We start from the raw sequence: 21,403 nt of genomic DNA on the forward strand, positions 1-21,403 counted from the left end.
GCACATATTTACATACATACATGCAGGAAAGATCCTTGCAAAGACTTGGCCACTGAGGTTTTCAAAGACAGCCTCTAACCTGATGTTTCCATGACAAGTTCCTTAAACAAAAACTCTAATTTCCTGACTAGAAAACTTTCCCACTCAGTAGCCCTCCAGCCCAATTCCTCCTTGAAATGACTCAGTCCCTGAATGGAGTAAGTGAGACAGACTCAGCGGGGCCAGACGAGAGGAAGGAAATACTGCTGGGCACATGCATGGCCCTCTCCTGGGCACCACCATAGCAGCATGAGTGAAGCTGCAGCCTGTCATCTCCACCATCTGTGCCCTTGAAACAAGCCAGATACTGGCTGGGGAAAGCATCCTTCAAAATTCACTAGTTCATCCTGGTTCTCACCTTCCCAACAATACTGCCATTTGAAGGAGGCAACATGAGTAAAGAGCCTAGAAATTAAAAGATTAGCCCACTATTAATTTAGCATATTAGAAAGGCCTTCTTTGGTTCTCACACCTGCAAAACAATGGAAAGTTGGTCCGCTGTGGAAGGAGAGCCTCCAAATAACATTATTAGGGGCAAGTAGTAAATTCAAAAGGTGACGTTACAGGAATTAGGAGACCTGGGTTCTAATCCCAATTCTGCTATTAAAAACACTCCGAAAAATATAGTCCCTTCTACCGAGGGTACATCTAAAGAAACTTATTCTTTATTGGCCTGTTTTTCATTTAACTAATAAAAATTAGTTCCCTGAGGAAGACATACATTAATGTTATTAAATAACTAATAATAATATTAACAATAATGATGACAATGATAGCTACATTTCTATGGTGATGTTTTACAACTTATAAAGAACTCTCACATCAATCAGCTCACTTATTTCTCACTATAACCTCTTTTTTTTGAGACAGGGTCTCACTCTGTTGCCCAGGCTGGAGTGTAGTGGTGTGATCCTTGCTCACTGCAACTCCACCTCCCAGGCTCAAGTGATCCCTTCTCCTCAGCTTCCCAAGTAGCTGGGACCACAGGGATGCACCACCACACCCGGCTAATTTTTGTATTTTTTGTAGAGACAGGATTTTGCCATGTTGCCCAGACTGGTCTCGAACTCCTGACCTCAAGCGATCCTCTTGCCTTGGCCTCCCAAAGTGTTGGGATTACAGGCGTGAGGCACTGCGCCCAACCATTTCTCACTACAGCCTCTTGAGATAGGAATTCCCATTTTGAGATGCAAAGAAATGAAGTGACAGGTAGAACCTAGTAAGGGTCAGAATCTAGACCTTCTAGCACAAAACCTGTGTTCTCTCTATATAATACCATGCTATTTTTAAAAAAAACGTGTGCAGTGACAGAGTGAAGACTCAAGTTTGATGCAAAGTCCATCATCTTGGCTGTCAAATTCCAAAATTCCACGTTAAAGTGCCACTTCCACTCTTTCCACTACTTTCTTCTCTCATCCCAGACCAATAGGCATGTGAGCTTTCCCACCCAGATTAAAACCATCTCTTGCTGAGACTGCCCTGGACGCAGTTCTCATACCTGTAAAGCTCATGTATTTCTGGCTGTTGGATGTCTTCTTCGAGTTGTAAAACTCCAACACATCCAGAACAGCCTGCGGGTTTTTCTTCTGCTCCGACTTAGTGATATTTGATGTCTGAAGCAAGCGGGCCCACTGCTCTGGCATTCCCTGTAAGAGAGACATGCAAGACTAACAGGAAGGCACAGTCACAGGGGAGCCTGAAAGAACATCAGAGCTAACTTTGACACTTGCTAGCAGCAAAAGATGCATTTATTAGTCATTCCTTTCTCTCTATACTCTCAGAGTTTACACAAGCCTCTTTTATAATATCTTTCTCATTGAATTAGTCATTTCTTAAGATGTCTGCTCCTTCACCAGGCTATACCTCCAGGATGGTAGGATAGGATGTTGTTCCTGCATGATCAGTGCCCCACACAGAGCCTGCTACCAAGCCCACCATTTAACAGAGGTTTATTATTTAAGGAACGGAGATGGAAAGGCTTCTCTGGATACAATTTTGGCGATGAAAGTGTCCCACTCATGAACGTGAGAAAATTGTAATCAGGGTCTCAGGCAAAGATAGAAGCATCAGGAAGATGAGAAAGGGTTGAATCTAACAGTGCACAGCCAGAACTCTAAAAGACTAAAGACCTTTCTGTGACCCAGGACTTACCGTAAACTCCCCTGTGACAGCATCAAAACCGACATGAATTGTGTGTTCAAAATCTGAAGGGAGAGAAATCTCTGGCCGCTCTTTCTCTTTCTTTTTATTTGCTGCAAGAGAAACAGGGAAAAGGAAATAAAAAACAGAAACATTATTGTTTTTAGGCTTATTTTAGCTCTTTATTGACTGTAGTCTCCTTGAGAGGGCAAAGTCTATCTATTAATATTTCACATATGTAGAAGAGCTCAGTTACGGACCTGGATTGGAGCAGATACTCAATGCATGTTTAAAGACTTAATTTCTTGTTGAACTAAAGTAAGGGAGGTGGCCGGGCATGGTGGTTCATGCCTGTAATCCCAGCACTTTGGGAGGCCAAGGCAGGCAGATTGCTTGAGTCCAGGAGTTCAAGACCAGCCTAGGCAACATGGCAAAACCCTGTCTCTGCAAAAATACAAAAATTAGCTAGACATGGTGGTGCATGCCTGTAATGCCAGCTACTTGTGAAGCTGAGGCAAGAGGATCATTTGAGCCCAGGATGTAGAGGTTGCAGTGAGCTGAGATCATGCCACTGCATTCCAGCCTGGGTGACAGAGTGAGGCCCTGTCTCAAAAAAACAAAAAACAATAAAATAAAGGGAGAGGCAAAAAGATCGTCTGTCAGAGTTAACAGTTCTGGTTTTACCAGTAACTAGCCAGTTGATATAGAGTAAGTCATCTTTTTTGTGAAGCCCTCCTTGATCTCTAGGCTGGGTGGTTCTTTACCCTCTCTGTTCCCACAGCACCCAATATATGTAATAGTAATTGACTATTATAAGTGTTTATCTTCCATACCAGACTGAATTCTAAGTGCAGAGGCCATGTCAAATTAATCACAGCTTCCCAAAGGCTAGCACACACCTGGACAAAGTAGGTGCTCAGACAGTAAGTGAAGAAAGGAAAAAATGACCAGACATTTAACTCAACTGGGCAAGGAGTTTAAAGAATCTGCCTAAGACACAAAAATTCTCTCCAGGGCAGGAATAAATGTTCATTTCAGCAGCTCTGGCCTGACTTTCACAACACTTGTTACCCAGCACCTGTGAACCTTATTTTAAAACCCTGCTGTCTGGGAGCTCAACACACTAACCAAAAGAAATTCTGAAGTTCTAACACCTCCACAGACCCAGCAAAACCCTGATAAAAGGTAGCAAAATGAGAAGGAAAAAACAAAAAGGTCTAGAGTTCAAGCCAGTTTCACCTCTACCTCACCACAGAGAGTGTGTGTGTGTGTGTGTGTGTGTGTGTGTGTGTGTAGAGAGAGAGAAAGAGAGACCAGGATCTCTGCTTTCTCATCTAAACAAGGGAGAGGATGAGCTAGATGATCTTAAGGGTCCCTCAAGCACCTACATTCTGTGAATCTATGAAAACAAGAAGCTATGCTTTCTCAAAGCTCTGCAGTTAAGATTCCTTCCTGAGATTGCATCCCACAGTTTTAAATAGGTATTTCATACATATCATCTAATACAATCACCACAATCCTGAGGTAAGTTTTACTTGTAGATTAGAAAATTTGGGAACAGACTTGCCTACAATCATTAAGTAATTAAAATCCAAAAAGTCTGGCATCAAAGCCAAGGCTCTTCACATTCTATTTTACCTCCCCTAAAAAATTTCAAGTTGAATCAAGAAAACATACTTCAGTGTAATAAGAAGAAATGACATTAAGAACTTGCCATGTATACAAACCATGATGTCAATATAGTATTTTTCTTCATTCTTACAATCCTACAAGATAGATATTACTACCGTCATTCTTACAATCCTATGAGATAAATACTACTACTGTCATTTTACAGATGAGGAAACTGAGTAATTTACTCATACAGCTACTGAGAGCTGGGATTTGAACCCAGGTCTGATTCCAAACGTTCATTCTTCAGTATCTTAATGAGAACCATTTGCCTACACGCCAAGTGCTAGGGTTTAAGCTATTTATGCACTTGGCAATTTCCCTCTCAGAAGCAGCTGCTTTGAGAAAGAGAAGGCTAAGGGGTATACCAGGGCCCCAAGTCAAGCAGTCCTTTATGACGTAAGTCCATCTGTCTTTCTCATAGCCAGAATGCACTGGAACATGTGGCAGGGCTTTGGAACTACTTTCTGTTTCTAAATTCCCTCTGATCTAGTCACTTAGGGAAGTACAATTATATTTGTGTTTTATTTCAATTTTTATTTTCTATATCTATGCATGTTTATACATTATTTCTATTACATATAATTGATATACTATATAATACATCACAGGCATGAACTGTCAAATGCATAAGAAACTTTGGTAAAGGAGACCCAAAAAGAAAGTTAGCTCAAAGCATGAGTGGTTTACAGAAAAGAGTTCCAGAGAAATGAAATCATTTAATACATGAACACACAGGGTAATGCTAAAGTCAGCTCTGCTTCTACTGAGCACTCTTTACCCTGCAACCTTTGAATATACCTCACACATTCCCACCTCCAACTTTTTGCTTGCTTTTTCTTCTCCTTGTTTGGAATGCTCTCTTCTCCTTCTCCCTATCTCAGCAATCTTTTAAAGACTGGCTCAGGTCCCACTTTTTCCAGGAAGGATTTCCTGACCTTTCTTCTTCCTGTTAATTCCCAAGACACTGAGTCTGCTACACCACCAAGCATCTAGTCATTTCCTATCTTATATAATTCCTTGCTAGTTTAAAAATCCAAAATGTAAGCTTCTTGAGGACCAAAATTACCACTTCCAATTACAATCCCTGTACTTCTGAATTTCAATACAGCACATGGCTTACTTAGTTGAAGAACACTCTAGAAAATATTAGGGAATGGCCAGGCACGGTGGCTCACGTCTGTAATCCCAGCACTTTGGGAGGCTGAAGCAGGCGGATCACTTGAGGTCAGGAGTTCAAGACCAGCCTGGCCAACATGGTGAAACTCCATCTCTACTAAAATACAAAAATTAGCTGGGCGTGGAGACACATGCGTGTAATCCCAGCTACTCAGGAGGCTGAAGCATGAGAATAGCTTGAACCAGGAGGCAGAGGTTGAAGTGAACTGAAATTGTACCACTGCACTCCAGCCTGGGTGACAGAGTGAGACTGTGTCTCAAAAAAATAAAGAAAGAAAATATTAGGGAGTGACTCTAGAGACCATGATCCCATTCCCTGAGGAAAGAGGCCCAGGGATGTAAGTTGACTTGTCCTGATACACAGAGCACAGGACTGTAGTCTACCTGATCAAGTCTTTCACTCTTTATTATACCCCTGATCCCTACTGAGATTTGACTGGTATCAACTACTAACTGAAATAACAGTTTAACATAGATTAGACGCGGAGTACAAGAATAGCAATGACTTGGTTGAAGTGGGAGAGGAGAGAAGTAAAAGGAACGGGGAAATCTAGGTGGCAGGATTTAGCTTGGGTACTGTGTAATTTTTTTTTTTTTTTTTTTTTTTTTTTTTTTTTTTTTTTTGAGACAGAGTCTCACTCTTGTTGCCCAGGTTGGAGTACAATGGCGTGATCTCAGCTCACTGCAACCTCCACCTCCCCGGTTCAAGCAATTCTCCCTGCCTCAGCCTCCCAAGTAGCTGAGATTACAGGCACCCGCCACCATACCCAGTTACTTGTTGTATTTGCAGTAGAGACAGGGTTTCACCATGTTGCCAGGCTGGTCTCGAACTCCTGAACTCGGGTGATCCACCCACCTTGGCCTCCCAAAGTGCTGGTATTACAGGCATGAGCCACCACGCCCGGCCTGGTACTGTGTAATATTTAGACTGAGTATTCACCAGTTGGGGATCACCAGCAGAAAACAGGATTCAAGAGGCAGGAATACAGGAGAGAAATGGAGAAGTCATACAGTCCCAGAGCCACCTGGAACCCAATTAATCCCTTCTTGGAAGTAACAATCATCCCCTTCACCTGTGTACAGCCCTTCACCAAGCTCTGCCAGTCACTGTCTCACTGGCTCATCACCACAAACCCAGGAGCTAAACAGCTGAGGTCAGGGAATTAAAAGAAATTTCTGTTAGTGGAAAGAATCTCAGAGGAAGGAGTCAGTATTATTTTTGCCAGTAACTCACTGGGTGACCCAGGGAAAGTCTGAGTTTCAAGTCTTCAATCTGCAAAATAGGACAATGGTGCATGCTCTGTTTACAGAAGAAGGTAAGTAATAAACCACTCTTCTGGAGAAGATAATACCTGAAAGAAGTCATAAAGGATGAATAGGGGTTAGCCAGACCGAGATGGGAAAGGGCATTTCCAAAAGAAACAGAATAAGCAGAGGCCAAGAGAAGTAAGCAGTGTGATCTTTCTTCCATCTTTCCACCTGCTCAGCAAGTCAACCAAATTTCATAAACTCTTACCAGATTCACAAAGCACATGACTGCAGGCAGGAAGGCACTAAGAGCTTCAGACTGAGGGAAGACACAATGGAGAAAATAAAGCAAACCTAGGATCCTGATGGTCCCATATCCCAGGGATATAGTATCCCTGGGACTACTGCTGCAGTTGCAAATTTTTTATGATGACTAGAAGTATGTCTGCAGGAATCTGATGAAAACTTATGTCTACACAAAAACTTGTATGTGAATGTTCACATTAGCTTATTCATAACAGTCAAAAAGTGAAGGCAACCCAAATGTCCCTCAAGTGACGAATAGATAAAATGCAGTACATCCATATACTATTATTCAGCCATGAAGAGAAATGAAGTCCTGATCCATGCTACAACATGGATGAACCTTGAAAACATTATGCTAAGTGAAAGAAGCCAGTCACAAAGGGCAATATACTGTGTAATTCCATTTATATGAAATGTCCAGAATAGGCAAATCCATAGACACAGAGTAGATTAGTGGTTGCCAGGGGAGAAGGGAGAAATGAGGAATGACTGCAATGAGTATGAGGTTTCTTTCTGGAGTGATGAAAATGTATTGGAATTAGTTGTAATGGTTGTACAATCTTATGAATATACTAAAAACCACGGAATTGTACATTTTAAGATGGTGACTTGTATGGCATGTGAATTATATCTCAATTTTTTTTTTAAAAAGTGAATGTAATTTACTATATTAAGAAAATAAAGAAGAAAATATATATAATCAATTCAATTAATGCAGAAAAAAGCATTTGCTGAAATGTGATATCAATCATGATTAGAAACTCTTAGCAAACTAGGATTACAAGGGAATTTACTTAATCTAATAAAAGGTAATTACCAAAAACTCTGGAGCAAACATTATACTCAATTCTAAAATGCTGAAAGCTTTTCCTGAGATTAAAAACAGGAGAAGGGTATTCCTCCTCACCACTTCTATTCATCATAGTACTGAAGGTATTAACCAGTGCAATTAGGCAAGAAAAAGAAGTAAAAGGAGAAGGATTACAAAGAAAGAAAAAGAATTATTACAATTTACAGATCATGTGCTCATGTACGTGAATACAGAAAACTCAATAGAAAAACCTTCATGTCTCTGAGTAGGTAAAGATTTCAAAAATAGAACCACAAAGCATTAGAAAGGAAATAATTAATAAATTTGACCATATTAAAATTCTATCTCACATCATGCCAAGCATCTGTCTAAGATTACAGGGGAATTTACTTAATCTAATAAAAGCTAAGAGCACAGAAGATATTTGTAACATATATAACTGACAGAAGACTTATATCTAAATAAGGATTCCTACAAGGATGTTAAGAATTCTTGGCTGGGCGCAGTGGCCCATGCCTGTAATCCCAGCAGTTTGGGCAGCCATGGCGGGCGAATCACCTGAGGTCAGGAGTTCAAGACCAGCCTGGCCAACATGGTGAAACCCCGCCTCTACTAAAAAATACAAAAATTAGCCAGGCGTGGTGGCAGGTGCCTATAATCCCAGCTACTCGGGAGGCTGAGGCAGGGAGAATTGCTTGAACCCAGGAGGTGGAGGTTGCAGTGAGCTGAGATCGCGCCACTGCACTCTAGCCTGGACAACAGAGCGTGACTGTCTCAAAAAAAAAAAGAATTCTTTAAGTTACAGGAAATATATGTGCTTTGTAAACTAAAGAACTTTACAAACATGAGTTGTCATTAATATAAAAAACTGTTAGGTTTCTCAGCCCATTCATTAAGACAGAGAAACTGTGGTTGAGGTGAGAAAGAGGAAAGAATCATCTTGATTTCATGTATCTAGAGATCTTGGGATTGAGAAAATAAAGCGGGAAAAGAAGCTTCCAACCTCACCCATCCCAACTTTAACCCTATCCTTGACCTAGACCACTTGGCTTTCTGATAGCATGGGAAATGAGGCTGACACTGCAAAATCCCATGTCTTGGTATAGCCATCAAAGTTTCAGCACAAATCACTGGCCTTTTTTAAAAAAATTATTTTTAAGCAGCACCTCTCATTGGCTCCACTGAGCTAATCTGAGCTCAAGGCAGTAAAACGTTCCAAACTTGGAGAGATAAACACTGACATAGTCCAATGTTAAAATTAACTTTGCTAAACTCTTCCCAAGCTCAGAGAATTCCACTTTGCTTGTGAAAATGCAGCCAGAAAAAGATTTCAAACTAAATGCTGAAAGACTTCTTAGAATAAACCAAAGGCTCCAGATCCTAACCACAGGAACCAGGCTTTCCCACATGGAATTCTGCAACTCAGCATCACCTATTACAGGCCCTCAATTACAGCTTCTCTTTCCAATCATTTATGCATCCCCCAGGCACATACTGAGGCCATGCTAGAGAGGTCAGCATTAGGTAATGCCCAAAGACATTCTACCCACTGGCAGCTCAAATCTCAACCATTACTACAGCCTACAGATCATTCTTCTTTCTCATCTCCCAAAAATCTCTCTAGAGACCCAAGACAACTCCTCTAGAAATTCTGACTCCAAAGGTCTGGATGGAATGCAGGTATCAGTATTAATTAATTAATTAATTATTTTTGAGACAGAATTTTGCTCTGTCACCCATGCTGGAGTACAGTGGTGTGATCTCAGCTCACTGCAACCTCTGCCTCCTGGGTTCAAGCAATTCTCCTGCCTCAGCCTTCTGCGTAGCTGGAATTACAGGTGCCCACTACCACGTCCAGCTAATTTTTGTATTTTTAGTAGACACAGGGTTTCACCATGTTGGCCAGGCTAGTCTCGAACTCCTGGCCTCAAGTGATCCACCCGCCTTGGCCTCCCAAAGTGCTGGGGTTAAAGGTGTGAGCCACCACGCCCAGCCTTTTTTTTTTTTTTTGTAATGGAGTTCCACTCTGTTACCCAGGCTGGAGTGCAGTAGCATGATCTTGGCTCACTGCAACCTCTGCCGCCCAGATTCAAGCGATTCTCCTGCCTCAGCCTCCTGAGTAGTTGGGATTACAGGTGCCTGCCACCACAATTTCTAATTTCTGTATTTTTAGTAGAGACAGGGTTTTGCCATGTTGGCCAGGCTGGTCTAGAACTCCTGACCTCAAGTGATCCGCCCGCCTCGGCCTCCCAAACTTCTGGGGTCACAGGCGTGAGCCACTTGCACCCCGCCCTGTATTTTTTAAAAGCACCATAAGTGAGTCCAACATGTAATCAGGGTTGAGAACAACTAAGAGAGATAGTTATGTTACAATGGAACAGATAATTTAGGAAGACTTAGTTCCATACTCAGCTCTCCCACTTTCCACTTGTGAGACCTTGAGCAACTTACTTTTCTCTAAGCCTTAGCCTCCCCAACTAAAAATGAGTTGTTGTAGGTATCAAATAAAACAATAAATGAGGTTTCCATTTTTAAAAAACAAACCTCCTATTTGTATTGCATTTTAGTTTAGAAAATGCTTTTATATCTACTATGTCAAATGACAAAAGCCTACTAATGATATAGGATGAATGGGAAGTGAGGATATTGGAATGAAATTTAAAAAATAAATCAGAGTTAACAAATGTCAGTGGCTGGACTCAATCTGTGTTATAAGTCCAGTTCCAGACATAACTCTATGCAGCTGGTATAAATGCTCAAATACTACATGAAGGGCATATACCACTTCAAAGACTACCAACACTGCTGTGTATCCTTATAGGACTAACTTGAGTAGCTTACTGGTTGATCAAAGGCTCCAAACAAAAGAAAAACACCTCAGACTTCTTTCATTTTGATGTATGCATTAGTTATAGCCATCAAGGGTCTTAAAGCAAAGGGATGAAACCTATGTGCCCAGGGCAAATATAGAAAATCTGTAACCAAAGGATGAAAGATAGTTAGATCATTTTGCAAGAACTTCTTATAACTCTGTATGTTTTCTACCTCTATGTTTTCAGCCTACAGAGATGCAGTTTTGATCTTGAGGCTATGAGATGTATTTTCAGATCAGATTTAGCCTAAGGTTACTTAGATTTAGCCTAGGATTTTCTACAGCTGTATCATTGAATAAAGTACTTTACAATGGCCTAGTTTCTTTTCACCTATATAGACAAGCCTGATCTAACCACGCCTTTGCAATATCACATTTATGTAATTATAGGATTCTATTTTATTTTATTTTGTTTTTTGAGACGGAGTCTCGCTCTGTCGCCCAGGCTGAAGTGCAGTGGTGCAATCTTGGCTCACTGCAAGCTCTGCCTCCTGGGTTCACGCCATTCTCCTGCCTCAGCCTCCCCAGCAGCTGGGACTACAGGCACCCGCCACCACGCCCGGCTAATTTTTTGTATTTTTAGTAGAGACGGGGTTTCACCGTGTTAGCCAGGATGGTCTCCATCTCCTGACCTCGTGATCCACCCGCCTTGGCCTCCCAAAGTGCTGGGATTACAGGCATGAGCCACCGTGCCTGGCCAGTTATAGGATTCTAAAGCTAAAAGAAACTGCACATGCCTACTGCTCTCTCTCCTTTTCTAGATGAAGGCACTGACGTCTACAGAGAAATAATTGACCCAAATCAGACAGCCAATTTATGGAAGAACCAATACTATAATCCCAATATCTAGACCCCCACTTTCTCATTTAGCACATAAGATTGTCCCTTCAGGTTCCAATGATGTCTGAAGGCTCTGCTTCCATCTGCTGTTTCAGACTGGAATCTTCTTTTTTAAAAATCAGCTTTATTGAGATATAATTCACTTACCAAACAATTCACCCATAAAGTGTAAAATTCAATGGCTTTTAATATATTCAGAGAGCTGGACAGGTATCACCAAAATCAATTTTAGAACATTTCATCACTACAAAAAGAAACCCCACCCCTCTTAGTAATCATCTCCTAGTTTTAATTGCCTCTCCCTCTCTGCAGCCCTAGGCAACCGCTAATCTACTTTCTATCTATGAATTTACCAATGCTGGACATTTCCTACAAATAGAATCATACTATATGTGATCCTTTGTAACTGGCTTCTTTCACTTAACACAGCATTTTCAAGGGTCATCCATGTCATGGCACGGATCAGAACTTCATGTCTTTGTTACCAAATATTTCATTGTATGGATATTCCACATTTTATTATTTATCTATTCATCAGCTGATGGGGTATTTGGGTTGTTTCTGCTTTTTGGCTATTATGAATGCTGCTATACACATTCATGTACTGCTGGTAACTCTATGTTTAATCTTTTGAGGAACTGCCAGACTGTTTTCCACAGAGGCTGCACCATTTTACATTCCCACCAGCAATTATGAGGGTTGCAATTTCTCCACATCCTCACTAACACTTGTTATTATCTTTTTTATTATAGCCATCCTAGTGAGTGTGAAGTGGTATCTCATTGTGGTTTTGATTTGCATTTCCCTGATGGCTAATGATTTGAGCATCCTTTCATGTGCTTCTTGGCCATTTGTATATGTTCTTTGGAGATATGTCTATTTAGATATTTTGCCCATTTTAAAATTACTTGTCTTTCGGTTGTTGACTTGCAATAGTTCTTCTTCACATATTTTAGATACACGTCCATTATAAAATATGTAATTTGGGAAATTTTTCTCCTTTCTGTGTGTTACCTTTTTGCTTTCCGGATGATGCCCTTTGAAACATAAATGTTTTTAGTTTTGATGATGCCTACTGGATGAGAATCTTATTACCTTTCTAGTTTGAGTCAGCAAGAACAATTTAAACTTTTTAATTTAAAAAGTCCTCTTTCACTACATGTAGACACTTGGGCTGAAAGCCTATTTATAGAGATCAAGAACACTGGTTGATAAGATACAATATTAAAAATAAATACACATCTAAATTGAGGGATAAACAAAGTGGCTACATATGTGGAAGAAGACTGCAGGGCATTTAACACTGTCTCAGATCATAGCCCTTGTACCAAGGAAGTTGGCAGCTACTATATGAATGAATTAGTCAGGAAATCAAGGTTAAGCACCTTACCCATATCTTTTATTTTATTTATTTATTTTTTTTGAGATGGAGTTTAGCTCTTGTTGCCTAGGCTGGAGTGCAATGGCGCAACCTTGGCTCACTGCAACCTCCGCCTCCCGGGTTCAAGTGATACTCCCAGCCTCAGCCTCCTGAGTAGCTGGGATTACAGGCGCCTGCCACCATGCCCAGCTGATTTTTTGTATTTTAGTAGAGATGGGGTTTCACCATGTTGGCCAGGCTGATCTTGAACTTCTGACTTCAGGTGATCCACCCGCCTCAGCCTCCCAAAGTGCTGGGATTACAGGCATGAGCCACCACACCCGGCCTATTTTATTTTTTTAAGACAGGATCTCACTCTGTCACCCAGGCTGGAGTGCAGTGGCATGATCACAGCTCACTGCAGCTTCAAATTCCCAGGCTCAAGCAATCCTCCTGCCTCAGCCTCCCAAGCAGCTGTTACTACAGGCACACGCCACCATGCCCGACTCCTTTTTTTTTTTTTTTTTTTTTTTTAGTAGAGACAAGGTCTTCCTATTTTGCCCGGGCTAGTCTCAAACTCCTGAGCTCAAGCAATCCTCCCACCTCGGCCTCCCAAAGTGTTGGGATTACAGGCATGAGCCCCTGTGCCTGGCCTTCTTTTCTACCCAAAGCCATCAAACCCAAAGGGAAGGGAAGGTGAAGTAGAAGGATTCATACACATAACGATATAAGCCCAATGTACTCATTAAAAGTCCTTATTATTTCTCATTTCACTTGTACGACATTTACAATACATGAGATCTGCTTATAAGACATATCTATATAAAGACACTACAAATGCAATGTGTCCGAAATAATCATCTTCCCTGCTCTCCAATCACCAACACTCCTAATTTGTTCCTTCTTTCTATGTTCCCTACTGGGCTAATGACACTACCATCTACCATCTCCCCTGATCCGTAGTTAGGCAATTATATTTTTCTACAACATGAGACATTTTCCGCAATCCACCATTGTGCTTGTTGTATCTGCCCTACTGTTTCAGAATCTCAGTTCTGATTTTACCATGTAGTCTACCAGCTATGCCTCCCAGTTTCTATTCATCAACAAAGGAGTAAAGAGACAGAGACAAAGGAGTAAAGAGACAGAGAACTAACATTCAAATACCTTCTGTGTGGAAGGTACTCTATTAGGAACTTTGTATGTAGTCTTCACAACAACCCTGTGAAATGATATCTCACTTTTAAAATAGGAAACTAAATAAAGGTCAAAGCAGTTAACTGACATGCCTAAGATCAGAAAGCTGGTAAGTGGTGACCCAGCTCCATCTAAACCAGAAGCTCATGGTAACTACTTACACACAGAAAGCCAGTATCTTTAGCATGCCATAAGAACAGGGCCCACAAATATAAGGAGAACTTTACTTCAGAGCAACAGCCACTTAAATCAACATTTTTGGTACCAAACAAAAGTCATCTTTTGTTGTGGACACCAAAACCTTTATTTTACAACCTTGTCTACGAGGATCTTGGTGACTTTTTCATATACACTGTTAAATCAACAGTGTTAAAATCAGTGTTAAAATCACCACTATTCATCATATGATTACTCTTCTATTAACAGAAGTTTTATCAATAAAAAGGAAATGAGGCTGCCCAGGATAATTTATTCATAGTAAACTCATGCTGAATGCTAGTTATCTCTGCATCCTTTTCTCAGCTGTTACTTGCCATTCTTACTGATACGTAGTCCCCAAACCTGAAAGTGGGACCAGGAAGCTGGAATAAAGAAAAGGCAATCAAGATTTTGGAAAGAAAACATTTCCAATTGAAACTAACTCGGGGGGAAAAAAATTCCAAATAAAGACATTTCAATTTTTCTTACATTTTGTGGCTTCATAAACAGTTTAAGAATTTAAAAATAAATAAATCACTTCAGATTGTCCCAAATCTGGCAAGAGCATAATTATTCTCTTACAGTTTTGCTCAGATATAGTTAATAGAGTATAAAAATAGGTCTATTTTCCATTTTGCTTCAGCCACTGTAGGGAGAAAGGGAAATATTTAACCAGAAAGAAAACATTAAAGGAAAATTAAGTCAAAGACAACAGATCTTTTATCCAGGTTACCCAAAATAATTTTTTTAAAGTATACAAATGATGAGAAGAAAATCAAATACTATACTTTTATCTCCAGGTAAGATGGATCGGTAAAATCGGTCCTTCTTTTTCTTCTCCTCTGGGTTTGGAGGCAGAGGTTTAGAACCATGGTTTAGGGTTCCAGCATCTTTGCTGCCGGCTCCAATCATAGTGCTGGTATTTCTCATCGGAGGGGCTGGGGGTTTGTCTTGAATGTCTAGGCCGTTATTTGACATTGTCACCACCAGCAGCAGCTACTAGAATCAGAAATAAGAACAATATAACTCTTTTATTATTTTTGACCAAAAGGAAATACATGTTAAAAAATTGCAAAGAATCAAAATTATACAGCCCTTCCTTCAGGGTCTAGCTCAAGTCCTTCCACTGCACACCATGATATTGCTAACACTCACTGATGTAAATGCCTACTATATGCCAAGCACTAATGAAAAATCACAATATCTTGCTTTTCTTTGCATTCCCATTCTGAGACATTGCAAAGCACGGAAAACCATTATGATGTAGTTGAAAGCAGAAATTTGGCCTAGCAAAAACTAAGTGTGAATCCCAGTACCACTTACTAACTTTAGAGAAATTCTTTAACCTCTTAGGTTTCATTTATTCATCTATGTGAAGATTAAATAAAACTGCTAACAGCATTCCACATAGTGAGTTCTCTGCCAACCTCTAATTTTATAACCTTAGACAAGTTACACTTTCCCTCTTGGGAATGGACTGTATCAGGGGTCAGCAAAGCTGCTGTTTTTGTAGATAGTTTTATTGGAACACAGCCACACTCATTCATTTATAAATTGTCTATGGCTTTTTTTTTTTACCTGATGCTGGCAGAGTTCAGTAGTTGCAACAGAGATTGTATGTCCACAAACTTACATTATTTACTATCTTGCCCTTTACAGCAAAAGTTTGCTAACCCCTGAGACTATATAATCTCTCCAGTGTTTCCCTCCTCTGAAATTCTACCTTGTTCTTTAAAAAAAAAAAAAGAGAGAGAGAGATGGGATTCTTGCTTTGTTACCCCAGGCTGGAGTGCAGTGGTACAATCATAGCTCACTGCAGCCTCAAACTCCAGGGCTCAAGAGATCCTCCCCACTCAGCCTCCAGAGTAGCTGGGACTACAGGCATGCGCCACCATGCCCACCTAATTAAAAAAATTTTTTTTGGAGACAAGAGTCTCCCTATGTTGCCCAGGCTGGTCTCAAACTCCAGGTCTCAATCAATCCTCCCACCTCAGTCTCCCAAGCAGCTGGAATTACAGGCGAGAGCCACTGTGCTTGGCTTTCTTCTTCTAAATATAAAATGATCAATGCAGTAACCATCCTGTCCTATATGGTGCAGATTTACTGGCAAAATCTCCACTACTTCTGAGAAACAGTAGAATAAAATCTAAAAGATAGGGGATAGGACAAGCGCGGTGGCTCATGGCTGTAATCCCAGCACTTTGGGAGGCCAAGGCAGGCGGATCACTTGAGGTCAGGAGTTTGAGACCAGCCTGGCCAACATGTTGAAACCCCCTCTCCACTAAAAATACAAAAATTAGCCAGGCGTGGTGGTGGGTGCCTGTAATCCCAGCTACTAGGGAGGCTGAGGCAGGAGAATCACCTGAACATGGGAGGCAAAGGCTGCAGTGAGCCAAGATCGCACCACTGTACTCCAGCCTGGGTGACAGAGGGAGACTCGGTCTCTAAATAAATAAATAAAGATGGGGGGGATTTCCTATCACATGTTATCAATAGTTTTAATGAAAATGTTATTATCTTAAATAAACGTCCTTGACAATGGATACATATGAATGTATCCAGAGTTAAAAATATTTCTCATTAGTCTTCCATGCTGCAGTAGAAATTATACATTTAACCATGACTATTTAAAATATAAGCTCTTTGGAGTTAAACACAACAGTGCTTTAGAGAATAATGGGTTCAAAAAACCAGCACAATAATTACCAAGAGCTTTTAGAAATATAGATATCCTGGCTTGGCCTCCATAAATTTTGATTTAGAACGGCTGAGTTAAGACCTAATTCTGTATTTTGAAAATTAGTGATCCCAATGCCAGTCAGATTTGAATACTACCGCTTTAGGCATCAATTACTTAAAATACTATGAATAAAATCTATAAGAGTTTTTTTTTTTTAACAATTTCTAATAAAGAACTGATCCCCCCACATCCAGTTTTTTCCTCAATCCTTTATCCAGGAGCTGTCAGTAACCTTAGAACACACTACTCTTCTACTTTTAAAACCCTTCACTGGCTGGGAGCAGTGGCTCACACCTGTAATCCCAGCACTTTGGGAGACCAAGGTGGGCAGATCACGAGGTCAAGAGATTGAGACCATCCTGGCCAATACGGTGAAACCCCATCTCTACTAAAATGCAAAAAATTAGCTGGGCATGGTGGCGCGCGCCTGTAGTCCCAGCTACTCAGGAGGCTGAGGGAGGAGAATTGCTTGAACCCGGGAGGCAGAGGTTGCAGTGAGCTGAGATCATGCCACTGCATTCCAGCCTGGAGACAGAGCAAGACTCTGTCTCAAAAACAAAACAAAACAAAACAAAATACCCTTCATTGACATCTCAGGATAAAAGCTGATGTTTTTAGCTTGCTTTTAGAGGCCCTCTGTTATTTGACCAAATGCACCAATTAGCCTCATTTCCCACCACTACCACTCTAATTTCCCTTACACTCTATCCACACCCAACTTCTCCAACTTCTTCAAATATCCCATAGCTTTTACACTTCTATGCTTTTGTGCATGCTGATCCTTCTGCCTAGAATACCAATTTCCCTATGCTTCAACTATGAATTCACTCATCCTTCAAGGCTTAATTCAATTGTTATTTCTTCCATGAACCCATTTGGAAATGTGTCCTCATCACTTCAAGAAGTTCGGTGCCCCCTCCTCCATATTCCCAAAGCAATGGGTAACTTTCCAGGTTATCCCTTTTATTATTGCTATTATAATTGTTTATAGGTATGTCTTCCCTGGGAGCCAGAATGTTCCTCAAATGTTGGGCCCAATTTTGTCATCTTTGCAATCCAACAATGCTTTATATAGTATCTAGCTCATAGTGAACTCAAATATTTTAATTAATCAAACTTTGCATAAAGATATATATCTTGCCTTTAGGAAGTTTAGTACAGATAAAATTCAAGGTCCTTCACTATCTGACATCAACCTGCCTTATCAACTAAGCCACTACACCTAGACACAGCCTAATTCAAACTAATTCAAACCTCAGAAATCTGTTCCACTGTACTTGTATTCTTATTTACTTATACACACACACAGACACACACACAAACACACACCCCAATGTGTTTCCTGTCAATGATTTCTCCCTTCTCTGACTGATAAAAATCTTACTCATCCATCAAGGCCAAACCCTAACCCCACTTCTTTGCATAACTCATCCTGACCCACCTTTGGCAAACCAACTGCTCCTTCTCTTTTTGAACAAAAGAAATCAAGCAAGCAAGGACAATCTTGTTAATGCAGATTAACTCTGATGTGCTTTTTATCCATTTCTTCCAGTTTCTCTTCCCAGATTTACCTTTGTTTTCCCTCCCAACTGTAACTCAAGTCCCTCAGCTCCCCCAAGAGAACTTTTACTGTCTCAGTTCTCAAGTGTACCTTCCCACTCCAGGCTGCCAGTTCCAAAATTACACTCCCTGCAGCCATCTGATACCCTAGTCAAGTCCTCCCCTGCCTCCCAGGTCCTTCAACCAACAGCTTCATTGAATGTAACTCCATTTCAGGCCCACAGCCCACGATTATGCCAAGAAAGCTTTCACCAACCTTCCTGATACAGGCTTTTCTCCATTTCTCAGTCCTTTTACTATGTTTGGAGAATTCTGTGATAGATCTTCACTTTCAAAGAGATTCCATTATTACTTAAAACCTAAAATATGCATTGGAATCTAATATTTCAATTCTTTTACTACATTCCAGCCTAGGTCATCCAGTCTATGCTTGAAAAGTTGCAATGACAGGAAATCTAAAATCTCCAAAGACTGTCTCTTCTATCTTCAGCCATCTCATTTAATGAGTTATCACTTATAATAAGCTCTTACACTGCATTGCAATAATGTTTACACATTTGCTTTCCCTTTCACCCCTCTCCCCTGCTAGACATAGACTATAAACACCTCAAGAACAAAGTTCATGTCCTATGTATTTCTCGATCTGCAACACCATGCCTGGCACAGAACAGGTAATCAATAAAGATTTGTTGAATAAACAAACGAATGAATAAACAAAGAAAAAACTTCCATCTGTTAGTACTAAATCTTGAATCTTAGAGCTATTCAGAAAAGACCACTATCTCTTCCCCAGACAGAACTTTAGATACCTGAAATACTCTTTTGAGACCTCCCAAATCTATTTTCTCAATGCCAAACATTTCCAGGACCTTCAACTATACTCACAGAACACAATTTTGTGCTTTTTTAATCACTTCCTTCTGAACTTACTTAACTTAAGGTTTCTATACTACTTTCCAGCTTCCCTGCAGCCCTCCAACAAGCCCTTTCTTATAGGTTCTCCACAAGTCTTTCCTCTTTTTACCCTCATTGATCCTCCAATGGTCATTTTGTATATCTACACTCATCATAATAATTAGCACATTTTAAAACCTGTACCATTTTAAACTTTGTTTACAGGAAAACAGGTCCAAAACAACAAACATGCTCAACTTTTGAATAAAGTGAGTATACACACCTTAATCTTCTAATAGTCTCTGTAGACCAAAAGTTTGGAAGGATGAAAAACCAATGCCTCAGACGTGCTGCAATATAAAGCTAGGCATGAGGCCAACATTATAACAGCTCAGATAGCACCATTTTATCCATCCTGGACAACAAATGAATACAACAGACAGAGAGAAAGACAGAGCGATCACATTTTACCAATGCCCCAGAGGCTCAGGGAACCTAATAATTTATGAGCAACTAATTATATTGAAGCATTAATTATGAATCAACTGAATGACTCTATAATAAATGCAGGATCACTGTGAGGTTTCAAAAGGTAGGGCAATATTTTAAAAGATTACTGGAATTAAAGTCAGGAGACCCAGGTTTAAGTCCTGGCTCTGCAATTTATAAGCCATCGCCCCTGTAGAAGTCCCATCACCTATGACCTGTAATTTCATGTTTCTCGCTATGCAGTCTCTAGACTTAATACTGGTCAAGAGGCAACCAAGGAGGGGAAGTGATTTGTGCCTCTTTTGAAGCATGCTATACAAGGCATAAAGATACAGTGCTACAGTAGAAAGACAGGAAAGAAAACACTTTTCAAGTAGCCACTGTGTGTAAGGTACTTTACATACTGAATCAAAGTAGACAGGGATTCAGAGAAGGAATGTGCTCACCAACAACTACCTCTTTCTACTCTTATTACCCTGGATTCCACAGTCACCGGTATAAAACAAAACCAAGTTAATCAACTATTTTAAGATGCACATAACATCAAAGCCAAAGGCTTCTTTGGAAGTCATCCAACCTGACTGCCTAATGTTACAGGTAGGAATACTGAAGTCCAGAGTGCAAGAGGAAATTACCTAAGATCACACAGCAATTTATAGGTAGAGTAGGGATAGAACCCTCTTTAAACTGATAGAAATTTTACTTATCCTTCCCAGCAAAACTCAAACCTCATCTTTAATTTTTAGTTTTTGTGGGCACATAGTAGTTGTATATATTTATGGAGTACATGAGATATTTTGGACACAGGCATGCAATGCAAAATAATCATATCATGGAGAATGGGGTATCCATCCCCTCAAGCATTTATCCTTTGTGTTACAGACAATCCAATTATAGTCTTTTAGTTATTTTTAAATATGCAATTGTTATTATTGATTACAGTCACCCTGCTGTGCTATCAAATAATAGGTCTTATTTATTCTTTCTATTTTTTTGTATCCATTAACCATCCCTCCCTTTCCACTAGCCCTCCACTACCCTTTCCAGCCACTGGTAACCATCCTTCTATTATCTATGTCCATTAGTTCAATTGTTTTGATTTTTAGATCCCACAAATAAGTGAGAACATGTGATGTTTATCTTTCTGTGCCTGGCTTATTTCACTTAACATAATGACCTCCAGTTCCATCCACGTTGTTGCAAATGACAGGATCTCATTCTTTTTGGTGGCTGAATAGTACTCCATTGTACATGTTCCATCCATGTTGTTGCAAATGACAGGATCTCATTCTTTTTTGTGGCTGAATAGTACTCCATTATATACACCACATTTTCTTTATCCTTTCATCTGTAAATAGACACTGTGATTGCCTCCAAATCTCAGCTATCTTGAACAGTGCTGCAACAAACAGGAGTGCAGATATCTCTTCAATATACCAATTTCCTTTCTTGTGGGTAGATACCCAGCCGTGGGATTGCTGGATCATACGATAGGTCTATCTTTAGTTTTTTGTTTGTTTGTTTGTTTAATCAGACCTCATCTTTAAACTCTCTGCCAAAGGATTTTCCAACTATACTGTTCTTGAGGTAATTCTAGCCCCTTTGTGTTCCACTACTTCTGATTTATGATTAGTTCAGTCAAATCTAGCCAATGGCAAATATAAAAATGTTATTAGCACATTTAGGCTGGACTTGACTTTTACTAAAAGTCTACCATGAGCTAAGTGCCAGAAAAGATAAATGAATTCTTATTCCTCCAATCAAAAAAATATAAACACAGAATATGTAAGCAAACACATATGAAAGGTATGTACACCTTTTGCTGCAGTTGCAGGCTCTTCATTCAAGTGCAGTTCAAGT

General features: G+C 40.1%; 1 protein-coding gene across 10 annotated transcripts in view; it reads right to left on the minus strand.

Annotated features, from left to right (window-relative positions):
• The window catches only part of PAK1 (p21 (RAC1) activated kinase 1), a 151,823-nt gene that overhangs the window by 55,806 nt on the left and 74,614 nt on the right, over positions 1-21,403 (minus strand). For 4 of the 10 annotated variants that reach the window (XM_008960247.6, XM_063608676.1, XM_055094712.1 and 1 more), the window contains 3 exons: positions 14,649-14,856; positions 2,191-2,291; positions 1,538-1,685 (listed from right to left, as the gene is read on the minus strand). In XM_008960247.6, coding sequence (XP_008958495.1) covers positions 1,538-1,685; positions 2,191-2,291; positions 14,649-14,838 — 439 coding nt within the window. In that variant the 5' untranslated portion in view covers positions 14,839-14,856. Of the gene's footprint in view, positions 1-1,537; positions 1,686-2,190; positions 2,292-14,648; positions 14,860-19,337; positions 19,470-21,403 lie in introns of those variants that run through there. The other 6 variants (XM_034933426.3, XM_034933425.3, XM_008960243.5 and 3 more) reach the window with 4 other exon arrangements.

The sequence above is a fragment of the Pan paniscus genome, chromosome 9, assembly GCF_029289425.2.
Source record: "Pan paniscus chromosome 9, NHGRI_mPanPan1-v2.0_pri, whole genome shotgun sequence".
Classification (NCBI taxonomy): Eukaryota; Metazoa; Chordata; class Mammalia; order Primates; family Hominidae; genus Pan; species Pan paniscus.